This window comes from Narcine bancroftii, chromosome 6 (genome assembly GCF_036971445.1).
Source record: "Narcine bancroftii isolate sNarBan1 chromosome 6, sNarBan1.hap1, whole genome shotgun sequence".
In the NCBI taxonomy this organism is placed as follows: domain Eukaryota; kingdom Metazoa; phylum Chordata; class Chondrichthyes; order Torpediniformes; family Narcinidae; genus Narcine; species Narcine bancroftii.
Genome location: NC_091474.1, coordinates 123262848 through 123275478, shown reverse-complemented (window position 1 = coordinate 123275478; position 12631 = coordinate 123262848). Strand labels below are relative to the sequence as shown.

Sequence of the window (12631 nt, the reverse complement as noted above, 5' to 3'; positions counted from 1 at the left end):
GCATGTATGTAATGTGTGTAAGTTCAGATAAGTTCTTTGATTCACAGTTCAATCTCACTTCTCATTCTTCCAAGTTCACTGGTTGCAGGCAATTCTTACACTTTGCACAGAATTTAACATTTACATAGTTCACCAGGCTTTGGTGCTTGAAAGGTAAATGGTTACCACTCAAGAAAGTTCTTGTCGGTTTTCAGAGAGAGATTTGTTATACGATGGACACCCAGCCACTTCAGTGTCTTGCTGAAGAAACTTGCCCCCTCAGAGTTCTTCAGGTCACCACAGAGTTCCTTATTGTTTCCCTTATTTCAAGTGAAATATTAGACAGTCAGTCCTCTCCTCTTGCATGAACCACAAGGGCTTTGACCAGGCTGAACTAAAAACTCTTCCAAATGGGGTTTTCCATAAGCTTGCCAGATTGTCCTGTTCCAGTCCCAGCTGCTGTTGCTGACTGTAAGACTGTGGAACTGATCTGTTTTTCTCTCTCTCTCCTCCTCTCTCTCTCTGTCTCTCACACACACACACACAGAGAAAGCCTGTTTGACTCTCTGCTTGTAAAACCACATGACCCTCTTAGAACAGCATTCCCTTCCATGCAATATGCTGCTCTGACAAGCCTTTTTGTAAACAACAATCCATTAGTGAAGTCTCTTGGGCACTCTCCAAAGCTTTTGCAAAGGCTCTGAGGCCCCGACATATCTAGCATTACCAGAGCTCCAGTATTTTAAATAAGATCTGTTTTAAAGTGTTTGTATGTGACCAACACTAACAAACCCTGCCCCAATTTATCACCCAAAAACATATCTATATTCTGTCACAGTTGTTCTGTTGCATTTTGCATTTTTTTTTGCTGTTTTGCACTTGGGAATTTTCTCTGCATGAAATTACTGAAGTTACTTTTGAGTATTACCATCTGTCAAAAGCTGTTGGAATAACCAGGGAATGGGCTTCCTGCATTCCCATTAATGGAACTTAACTTTCTAGAGTTGGAGAGAACATTGCATTGACTGAAAGTGAAAGAAAGATTTGAGCAACGACCTGCAAACAATGTAAACCTAACTAGGACTGCAAAGAACATTCATCCATTGTTGCAGAAAAGAATGGATTTTTTATTTTAAAAAGTGTTGTGATTATTTGAATACATAATTTTTGGTGAGCTCTTTTAATTGTAATTTTTGTAGTGCTGCATGAGGAAACGGTGTTCACTCTAATCGGTGTATAGCATTTCAATTTGATGCTGTGTCAATTACCTGAACTCAAAGGAAATGGCGATAATCCAGGAAATTGTAGTCCAGTGGTAGGAAAAATATTGGAGAAGGTACTTGGGGGTAGGATTTGTTCATATTTGGAAAAGCATGGTAATATTGGGAACAGTCAGCATGGCTTTGTCGAGGCAGTTCAAGTCTTAAAAATATTGAGGTTTTGAGGAGGTGACAAAAGTGGTAGATGATCGGATTAATTTGTGAATTAATAAATCTGATTCCGGAAGTGTGCTTCAAATATGGTTATTTTTAAACCGGACTATGTGTTGTCATGGGAGGATCAGAGTTTCCAAAAAGGAGAATGTGGTAGCAGATGGTAAGATTTGTTTTGCAAATGTTATAATATTTTGTATAAAAGCACTTTTAACTGCATGTTCGTAGACAAGTCATTTTTTAAAAACATTTGAAATGCTGTTCATATGCAGAATATGTATAAGATGTTGCATTAGGTTGTGGATAGTAAGATTCACTTATTTAAAAAGTGAAAATTGGTACACATTTCTGAACATGCTGCATTTTACTTCTGCAGATGTCTGAAGACAGTTTGGAGAATGTTGAAGGTATGGTCTATGTTCATCTCACCTTCAAAAAATGTATTAATGTCTTCATGTTGTAGGATTATTTAATTAACATATCCATAATGCTGATTATGCCTTTCTTGTGCTATCTCAAACCAAATCCCAGAATACTGATGGCGATTTTAATCCCTTATGTTCTGTGGGCCTTATTAAAATTTCATGAATAAATTATTTGATGTGGGGTTCCTTAGCAGAGGGAAAAGTATAATGCAGCTTGTTTTTCAGGTATTAAGTCAAAATCAGATGTTCATCCCATTTCCTGCATCAATGTTTTGGGAGCCAATAAACTTCACAAAAGAAAATCAGGTTATTGGGTGGCACGGTTGGTGTAGCAGTTAGCGCCACGCCTTTACAGCGCCAGTGATCAGGACTGAGGTTTGAATCCCATGCTGTCTCTCAGGAATTTGTTCATTCTTCCCATGTCTGCATGGGTTTTCCCCGAGGGCTCTGGTGTCCTATGGGGGTGTAGGTTAATTGGGCAGCATGGACTCGTGGGCTGAAATTACATGTTACTGTGCTGTGTCTAAAAAAACCTCCAAATTATTGTTAAGATTCAAGATTCTTTTATTGACATGTACACAAATACACAAAACTTGTTTTACTTTGTTTGCTTTGTAAAAGCCCATAAAGGTGCCACAAGTCACACACAACTATCAATTTTTTTATTTAGATGTACAGCATGATAATGGGCCCTTCTAGCTCATGAGCCTGTCTTCACCTCGCCCCCCCCCCACCAAATAACCTGTATCTCCTGTATGATTTTGAAGGGTGGGCAGAAACTGGAACGTGGAGAAAACCTAAGTAGACGTTGGTAGAGCAGCACGAGATTCAAACCTAGTGCTATAATAGCATTGTGCCAACCACTACACTTCAGAGTCACTTCAGAGACGCCTCTTGCAACCCATTACCTCTGCAGCTGCACAACCTCCTCATTCCAGAGGTGAACCTGAGCTCTGCATCCGCCACCCTCCTCAGCCCTGGTTCTGAACCTCTAAAATGATTAAAAAGCCATTAGTGCCAGAGACCCTTTGGCATCTTTGCTTGCCATCAGCATCTCACGAATCCCGGTTGTGATAAGTTTCCCAGAAGCTATTTGCTAGTAAATTGTGGTCTGGTCTGAATGCTTCAATTCATCTGCTAAGCCATATTTTGGCCTGCTGTTAGAGGGCCCTCTCCCAGGCTTCTCCTTCATAGCAGCAGGGTGTTCTCTCACTTTGGCATCCTGCTTCTCCTCTGCAACCTTCAAGATCTAGGCTGCCAAGCATGGGCGCCACTATTTTGAGAACAGACCTCTGTGGGTTTGGCAATGTAGCAAAAACTGCTGCCAGCCTTGTTTAAACCTGCACCAGCTGTCGACAGGATTCCCGAGCAGTCTGACCCTATGGAGGAGCACTGGAAGACACATCTCCACTCCCCATTCCTCCTTGGTCTACACCTGTGGCACCAGATTGAGTTTAAATGAACAGCAGCTAGATCTTTGCACTCCACAGCAAGTCACTTATCCAGCTATAAAAATGTTTTCATTGCGAACTTGTAAAGAATTTAAATATGCCTACTTTCTGGAATTTTGTAGACCATGTGCAATATTCTGGTCAGGACAAAAACAAAGTTCATAAAATTAACTGCTTCTATTTGAGTGTTAGTTGCTGAGTTTCTTGATATGGCAGTAGACTTCAGAATGACTGGCTCAATGTCTTTTGTTGGCATGATTTTTTTTGTTGCACTAGTTCCGAATTAGTGATTGTTGTTGAAACTGAATATGAAATGAATGCAGACTGGATATCAGACACCATTCCTCATTTCAAACTATAATACTTAAGTGGCATTGGACACTGAAGGGCTGTTGACACGTACTACAATATCAACAGTTAACTTTGGGTGAATGTTGATGACAATGGTCACCTTTGGCAAATCTTTGTTTATTTTACAGATAAGGATATTGGCTTGGGAGGAGAATCTTGTGCTATGGAATGAGTGCCATTGTTTGGGAATGTTCAGTTTGGTGAGGAAGCCATTTGGAGATATTGCCTGACAGTAAAAAAAAGTAATGCTGACTACCAATCTGCTACTACTGAAGAATTTTTCTTCGAAGAAAAAAAATGCTGGTTATTGTACCAATGAGTTCCAGAAAACCAAGGCAGAAACAGAAATGGGAACAAATTTCAGAGTTTAAGAGCAAAAAAGCTTGACCGAGCAATCAAAGGAGATTCGTAACCAGAGGTTCAATTAGCAAACCTGTTTTTCTTCAACCATCTTAAAAAGAATTGAATTGTGAAAATATGGCTGAGAATATTAGAATGATGCAATGGACATTTTGTGCAGTGTTTTCACTCTTAGTACAAGCTGACTGCCACAGTATGTTTGCCTGTGAGCCCATTTCTCTCCGAATGTGTCGTGATCTGCCTTACAATATGACCTTTATGCCAAATCTTCTAAATCATTATGACCAGCAGTCTGCGGCCTTGGCAATGGAGGTAAGCTAACTTCATGTTCTAACTATCATAGCACAGCAAGATTTTTGGTGGTACAGTAAATAAAACCCAGTATCCAGCCCCAATGGGATTGTTAAATGCTGCATAAGTACATTTGCCAGTTGCTTGAGATTGTGTGTTGCTTGATTGGCAAGCTGACTGCTAGGGGCACCAATTTTAAAATTTTGTATTTCTAACCTATTTATTTTCTGCAATTTTTTTTCCCTGTTGCTTCAACAGGGATTTTACTGTATTGAACTTTCAAAAAAATTCTTTCTGTTCCTAACCAGACTGAGATTGGATTGTGTACAAGCACTCTTTGCACTGCTGGTGAGAAGATAAAGAGATGTCATGATGGGTTTTGGATTTATTTTGACCCATTTTTTGTCTCTTCCCATGGATTAATGTTAGCTGTTCACTTTCTCAAGCTACTGTAAATACTGAACCTTCAATCACATGATCAAATATGGATACCGTTAAATGTGATACTTGAAATTGTTATGTGTTCTAATATTGCAACGGTGAGGAATATTTTGTTAATTTTATTTTTGTTCGCGGTAAATGTGATCTATGTGGTCATTCTTTTGAATTCAAGTTAGATATTTGGTGGGTTTTTTTAATTGAAGTATTGAGAATAGAAGCCAAGCATGGAATTAAACTGTACAGATATTTTAGGAGGGTGCACAGTTTACAAAGTAAAATATCAGTGTTTATTGCTCACTGTTTGGAGCAGTAAAATTGTAACATCAATGGTGTTAAAATTCTCTTTTCTCCTGAAATGTGTTTTTTAAAAATATCCAGATATTTTCTGTGCATTAATGCTAATCATTTGTGTATGAAGTTAAGTGCTGGATGTAAGAACAATGCAGTTTTTCTGCAAAGAGTGTCCTATCTTGGCCAAAATCTTTCATAATTGTGGAAATGAGGGAATCAGAAATTAAGAAATTCAGTGTTTAATTGCACTTTGCAGTTATGCAATATCATTAAATGTTTATTTTTAAATTTAGACGTACAGTATGGTAACAGGCCAATTTGCACCCCATTAACCTACCATATACCCGCGCTATGTTTTTAAACCTGGGAGGAAACTAGAGCCCCTGGAGAAAACCCACAAGGAGAACGTTCAAAATCCTTACAGCACGGGATTTGAACCCTGGCCTGGTCCCGATCACTTACACTGTTACGGCATTGCGCTAACTACTGTGCCAACTGTGCTGCCAAGCATGCCAACCATGCCTTTAGTCAGTTCTGAGACCACAATTTAAAATCTTAGTTTAGAATTTAAACTTCAGAGTAAATTGGGGGTAAAAACAATTATGATGGAAATCCAAACTGTAAACCGAAAACATCAAGAATATATAGTTACATTTGAATAAGAGCAATAGGTTAATGTTCCTTTTTGGTCATTGATTAGGTCTTTCATCTTGAGGTCCAAAGTACAACAGCCTCTATTCTTTTAGTAGTTCACTAACCTGTCTGTTACCAGCATTTTGTAGTTTTAAAAAAAATCTCACTTGGCAACTGATGCTTTAAATTATTTTGTATGATTTTAAGTTAGGTTATCAAATATTGGTTAGGCTTCAAGTGCTAGGCCTTGTTTGTTTCGTATTCAGTATCCTGGGAAGCAAGCTCATTGAGCACACAAAGTGCAAGGAAAAAGAAGCTTAATGGCAATGAGGGCTGTTTCAAATCCTGCTGTAATTTTGGAGTCTTTCCAGTTATGGGGGCAGATGAAAGTTGCATTTTCAACATCAGTTTTCCTTTGAGAAATATGAGCAAATTTCATCAATAATATTGTTCTTGCCACAGAAATGTTTAACAATTCCTTTCACCCTGATGTTGCCAACTCAGGCTTCCTCCAACATGTATTTTATTTTGTTGGGGTGGCACTCATGTTGGCAAGACCTTGCTGTCTTCTGCATGTCACTTCTATTCAGCCTCATTTTCTGAGCTGCATCTCTTTTGTGCAATTTCTGTGACTGAAGCTTCATTTAACCTGATTTGATGACCTTGCAATTAAAACTCATTCCTGAAACCTGGCAATTCTTGAGTCCCTTGCTTTGTGCCTGACCAATATTGCTCCTTGTTCCAAAAGTGAATTGATAAATCTGTCTGAATAATTTTGCAGTGTTGGAAAAGCAGTTCTTTGTGTTGTCTATTTGATTTTTGAGTTTTAATATTTAAGCAAATCCATACTATAAGATTTAATCTGCTTGATGAATGGAACTCTTAAAAAATATGCTGCTGGGGTTGAATAATACGATAATATCATTAGCTAAAACACTCCCTGGTTCAAATCCAGTCCTTTGTTCTATGATGGCATATGATGTGGCTTGCTTCTCTGACCCTCTGGGAATTGTGCAAAGCTGTGGAGTGGATGAAATGAAGGAGAACACTAGCCACAGGAGACTGCATAACATCAAAGAAATATCCATGACTGATTGTTTGCCAAGTTCATTTGTCTAAATTAAGTTACATAGTGTATCGTACATTGTAACCCCTCTTTCATTCGAATATTAAGGCGAAGAGACAAATGAGACAGGAATGAGCGCTCCTGGGAGAAGTTAACTGGTGATTTGGTTATGGACATTAGTTTTTTTTTAAACTTTATTTAAAGATTTTATCACATGAATAAAACAGAAAAAAATACATTTAAAGAAAAATGAAAAATAAAGTAATTATTACAACACATTAATAACCTAACTTAGATTGGTCTAACCCCCCCCCCCATATATACGGCCACTAAAAAAAAAATTATATATTAAAAAAAACCACCCCTTCCCCCAAAATAAAGAGTGAAGAATTAATGAAATTAATATTATATATATATATAAAAAAACTCACAAACAAAAAGAAAAATAACAAGTAAAAATACTAATTAAAAAAAAAGCTATCAAATCTAAACTATCACACATAAAACATATTTAAGTCAAACTTAATTACATATACTTTACAAATAGAGTCCACTTCAGCTAAAAGACATCCTATCTTAAATTGAAAAGAATATCTTTTCCATAATTAAACAAAACTTCATCTCTAAATACCACCTATCTAAGATGAGTATATTTCTATCTTTCCAAATAAGCACTATACATTTCTTGGCCACCACTAAGGCTAAATAAATACAACAAATCTAATAATCAATTAATGATTGCATTTTCCCTAATAAAAATATATCAGGATCTAATACAACATAGATATTATATAAACTATTAAAAATAGATTGAATACTATTCCAAAACTGTTGCAATCAATCACAAATCTAAACTATGTGTTTTTTTAAAAAAAAAAGCAAGTTAATTATTATAAAATGGCTTAATTACTCTTAAATACATGTCCAATAGAGGCTCCAGTACCACATTTAAATCTCCCCCAATCATCACATTAGAATTTACTTATCCAAATAATAAAGACATATCCACAACAAAAGCTATATCCTCAACATTTGGAGCATAAACATCAAGCAAAGTCCAAGCCTTGTTAAAGATTGTACAGTTCAGTTTTAATAATCTTCCACCATCTTTCTCTTCATTCTGTAACTGAAATAGTAGATTCTTGTACGTCAAAATTACCACTCCTTTTGCCTTTGAATTAAATGAAAAAAAAACTTATCCAATCCATTCACATTTAAGTTTCACATGTTCCTTATCTGTTAATTAAGTTTCCTGGAAAAAAAAACCACATCCACTTTTAATTTTTTTTAAGTAAACAAGTATTTTCTTACTCTTAATAAGATTTTTTAAACCCTGGACATTAAAAAAAAACTTTAGTTTAGACCTTTCTTACAACACCACAACAAGAAAAAAAAGGAAAAAAAACAAAAAAAAGACCCCCTTCCCTTATCCCCTCTTAAAACTACAACAAAAAAAAGAAAATTATTATTTATTTTTAAATAATAAAAAGAAACTTCACTCCTTAATCCAAAAATTTAAAAAAAAATCAGGTAAGAGGTTACTACCTCCTCCTGTCTAAACCGCACAATGCGGTAACTCCCACAAAATATTGGGTGTGAGATAACTCGCACGTAGCTTACGACTTCTGGAAAATAATGCCCACTCAGTTCCCTCTCCTAACTCCCATTTCACATTAAACTATCATCATTATTTAAATCTTCTCAAGAGAAAAAAAAAATTCTTTTTTTTTTAATCAGCTTTGTCACTCCGGCCACCATTGCTTCCATTTCTTCTTAAAATTCGATTCCCATCTTGTATCTCTACTCTCTTTGGAGACCGTGGAGGACTACATTGTTCCTGGAATTGCATAATTGGTAACAGTTGAGCAAAGTCCATAGCTTCTTTAGGGTTATCAAAAAATTTTGGCTGACATCCATCCTGGAAAATCTTCAATACTGCAGGGTATCTAAATGTTGCTTTATATCTTTTTTTCCATAACACTTCTTTCACAAGATTAAATTCACGTCGTTGAGACATAACTTCTTGACTCAAATCCGGATTAAAAAAAAAACACGATTGTTCTGGACCATCAAAGGAGATCTACTTTGTTGTGTATTTCTAATAGCCACACGTAAAATTGTCTCTCTATCATAATAGTTTAAACAACAAACCAGAACAGGTCTTGGATTCTGTCCTGGAAAAGGCTTTCTTCTCAAAGCTCTATGAGCACGTTCCAATATCAAACCCTCCAGGAACTTATCTTGTCCTAACACTTGTGAAATCCATTCGGTAAAAAATTTTCTTGGATCTGGTCCTTCTATATCTTCTGGCAAACCAACAACTTTTACGTTATTCCGTCTAGACTGATTCTCCAAATAGTCAACCTTTTTCGCTAAATTTTTATTCTGGATTTGTAAAGTTTCAATTGTTTTATTTACATCTTGTATTTGGTCTTGTACCTCAACTATACCTTGGTCACAAACATCAAGTCTTTCATTCATTTCAAGCTTAAAAGCTCCATAATCAACCATCTGTTGAGTATTAATATCCACCAAGGTATTAAGCTTGGTGTTAACTAGAACCAAAGATTTACCTAACTCTTTGATTGAAGAAGATAACTTAAATTCAAGATTCTTAATAAACATATCAACTGGAATAGATTCAGACAAAATAGGATCCTGCTGTATCTGAGTAACCAGAGGGTCTTCTAATCCTTCCCTTAGTTTAACTGCTTTCCTTGCAGTCTGACTCCGTGTAGAAACCCCTGCCACAACCTCCTCAGCAATATCAGAAGACTGGTATTTAGGGTTATCCTTAACCCATATTACATTAAAAGTCTTCATTACATCAAGGTCTGTTGAAGTCTTCATAACTGGTGGTGCATTTCGCAGCGCCACCACTACATCAATCGGTGGACGTCTCTTTAAAGTCGGGTCTTCGTTTGACGGCGTCCCAGCTGTTTCAAGTGTCAAAAGTTCAGTGACAGCGCTCGTAGCGGGCGTTGATTGAAATACACGTGTCTGGCTAGCCCTTTGTTCCAAAGGCTGCCGGGCGCCATTTTTAAAGAGCCCTACCGGTACAGAGCGGAGCTTCTTTGCCGAATCCTGCACTTCTCCTCTTGGATCCATTCCACGCTGAGTCCTGGCTTCTTGTAAACAGGTAGGCTCAGATAACTTCGGGAAATGTAATTTCTTAGCGATCTGTTTCCGTTTTCTTTTACTTTTTTTCAACAATTGTACCATTAGAAGCTAGTTCAACACCTCTAACTATTTATAAATTTTTTTAGAAAGTTTTAACGGGCACTTATAGACAAAACAATAACGAGTCAGGAGAGGACTAGAAGGCACGTCTATTTCTTACGCCATCTTGCCACGCCCCCCGGTTATGGACATTAGTGATTAGGGTTCAGAAGAAGTAATCAGGGGGGCGTGGCAAGATGGCGTAAGGATCAGACGTGCCTTCCAGTCCTCTCCTGATTGTTTTGTCTAGAAATGCCCGTTAAAATTTTTTAAAAGTTTAGATAATTTCAGTGCTGTTAATTTAACTTATGATGGTACAATTGGTGGAAAAGAGCAAAAAAAAAAGACAACAGATCATCAAAAAACTACATTTTCCAAAAGTTCAAGTTTTGGAGCCTACCTACAGGAAAGACACCGGGACTCAGCATGAAATGGATCCCAGGAGAGAGGTACAGTGTTTGGATGTAGAGCTCTATGTTACATCGGTAGAGCCCCCTAAAGAGGACGCCAAACAGCCTTTAGAACAAAGAGTTACTCAAAGGCATTTGTCAACTGTAGAGGTGGCGCTGCAAACTGCATCTTTTGAGATACAAGAACCTATACAACTTGATGTACTGGGAGAATTTAATACATTATGGACTGGGGAAAACCCCGGCCAGCGTCCTCCAGTAACTGCTGGAGAGGCTGTGGCTGGGGTTTCCACACGCAGTCATACTACAAGGAAGGCAACCAGAATGAAGGAAGGAATAGAAGATCCTTTGGAGAAGAAGCAGGAATCTGTTGAGCCAAAATCTCTTCCAATTGAAAAGATTTTTGTGAATCTTGAATCTAAATTATCTTGTACAATGCAGGGATTATTCAAGATTATGACTGAACTTGGTACTAGGTTTAATACTTTGATGAAAATACATTCTCAACAGATGGCTGAGTTTGGAGCTTTTAAGCTTGAAGTGAGAGATAAATTTAATTCGTGTGAAGAAGATATAGACGAAATACGGGATCAAGTTTTTGATGTGACCAAAATGGTCGAAGACTTACAAACTCAAAATAAAAATTTGGTGAAAAAGATTGATTATTTGGAAAACCAATCCAGACGGAACAATATAAAGATTATTGGTTTGCCGGAAGGTATGGAGGGACCAGACCCAAGAAAATTTTTTACTGAATGGATTCCGCAGGTGTTGGGTCAAGAACATTTCCCGGAAGGTATAATACTGGAACGTGCTCACATAGCCTTGCGTAGAAGACCTATTTCAGGTCAAAGTCCAAGACCTGTTTTGGTTCATTGCTTGAATTATTACGACAGAGAAATAATTTTACGAGTGGCTATTAGAAATGCACAACAGAGAAAATCACCCTTGATTCAAAATAATCGAGTTTTCTTCTATGCGGATTTGAGTCAAGAAGTTATGTTCCAACGACGGGAATTCAATCCTGCTAAAGAGTTGTTGTGGAAGAAAGGTTACAAGGCAGCCTTTAGATATCCAGCTGTTTTGAAGGTTTTTCAAGATGGTTACCAACCAAAGTTCTTTGATTCTCCAAAGGAAGCTATAGCATTTGCTCAAGAGCTGCCAATTACTCAGCTTCAACAGAGACATAGTCCGCCGCGATCTCTAAGGAGTCAAGAGATGGAAGAAAAGAGCCGTGCTCCAAGAAGGAATGGTTGTAATGGTGACTCGGCAGTTGGAGCTGATTAAAAGAAGAGTTTTTCTTTTTTTTTCTAATGTTTTTTTTTAAAAAAAAAGGGATATTAAATAATGATGATGTTAGTTTAAGATGAAGTGAGAGTTGGGGGAGAGAACTGGATAGGCACTATTTCCTGAAAGTCATCTGCTACGTGTGAGTTATCTCACACCCATTTCTTTTTGGGAGTTACCGCATTGCGCAGTTTAGACGGGAGGGGGTACTTTTAACCTCCTACCTGTTTTTTTTTCCTTTTTTTGTATTATTAGATTAAAGAGTGAAAGGGGTTTTTTTTGTTTAAATATTTTAAAAAAGCATAAGAAAGTATTTGATTGTTTAAAAAACTAAAAATTGATGTGGTTTTTTTTGTAAAGTTTATTCAGTAGATAAGGAATATCTGAAATTTAAATGTGAATGGGATGGATAAGTTTTTTACATTTTTTCTTTAACTTTAAGGTGAAAGGAGTGGGAATTCTGGTGTATATTATTTTGCTATTTTAGTTATAGAATGAAGGGAATAATGGTGAAAGTTATAAATTGAATTGTACAATTCTTAATGAGGCTTGAATTTTGTTTGGTTTATGCTCTATTTGTTGAAGATATAGATTTCGTTGTAGATGTGTTTTTATTATTTGGATATCTGAATTTTAATGTAATGATTGGGGATATTTAAATGTGGTATTGGAGCTTTTATTGGATAACTATTCAAGAGTAAAAGAGAAAAATGATGGAAGAGTACTAAAATTGAATTGTATAATGCTTAATGAGATTTAAATTTTGTTTTAAGATGGTGGTTTATGTGACTAATATGATGATAGATGTGGTTAGTTGATATTTGGTGAAGGTTTATCTCTATAGAGAGTTTTTTTTCATTTTTTTCATGCTACAATTTTTTTTAAGAATTGATTATTGTTTAAGAATCTTTGATAGATAATGTTACTAACTACTAATTTTTTATATTAAGTTTGAGTTAAATATATGTTTGATCTTGACTCCGTTTGTTAAATA

General features: G+C 36.6%; 2 protein-coding genes across 13 annotated transcripts in view; one reads left to right on the top strand and one right to left on the bottom strand.

The window, feature by feature from the left end:
• LOC138736410 (frizzled-3) overlaps positions 1-12631 on the top strand; it is a 78018-nt gene that overhangs the window by 6352 nt on the left and 59035 nt on the right. For 7 of the 12 annotated variants that reach the window (XM_069885898.1, XM_069885896.1, XM_069885900.1 and 4 more), the window contains exons 2-3: positions 1789-1819; positions 3768-4311. In XM_069885898.1, coding sequence (XP_069741999.1) covers positions 4117-4311 — 195 coding nt within the window. In that variant the 5' untranslated portion in view covers positions 1789-1819; positions 3768-4116. The remainder of the gene's footprint in view (positions 1-1788; positions 1820-3767; positions 4312-12631) is intronic. The other 5 variants (XM_069885902.1, XM_069885904.1, XM_069885903.1 and 2 more) reach the window with 1 other exon arrangement.
• Positions 1-12631, bottom strand: part of fbxo16 (F-box protein 16) — a 164146-nt gene that overhangs the window by 148463 nt on the left and 3052 nt on the right. The window lies entirely within an intron of this gene.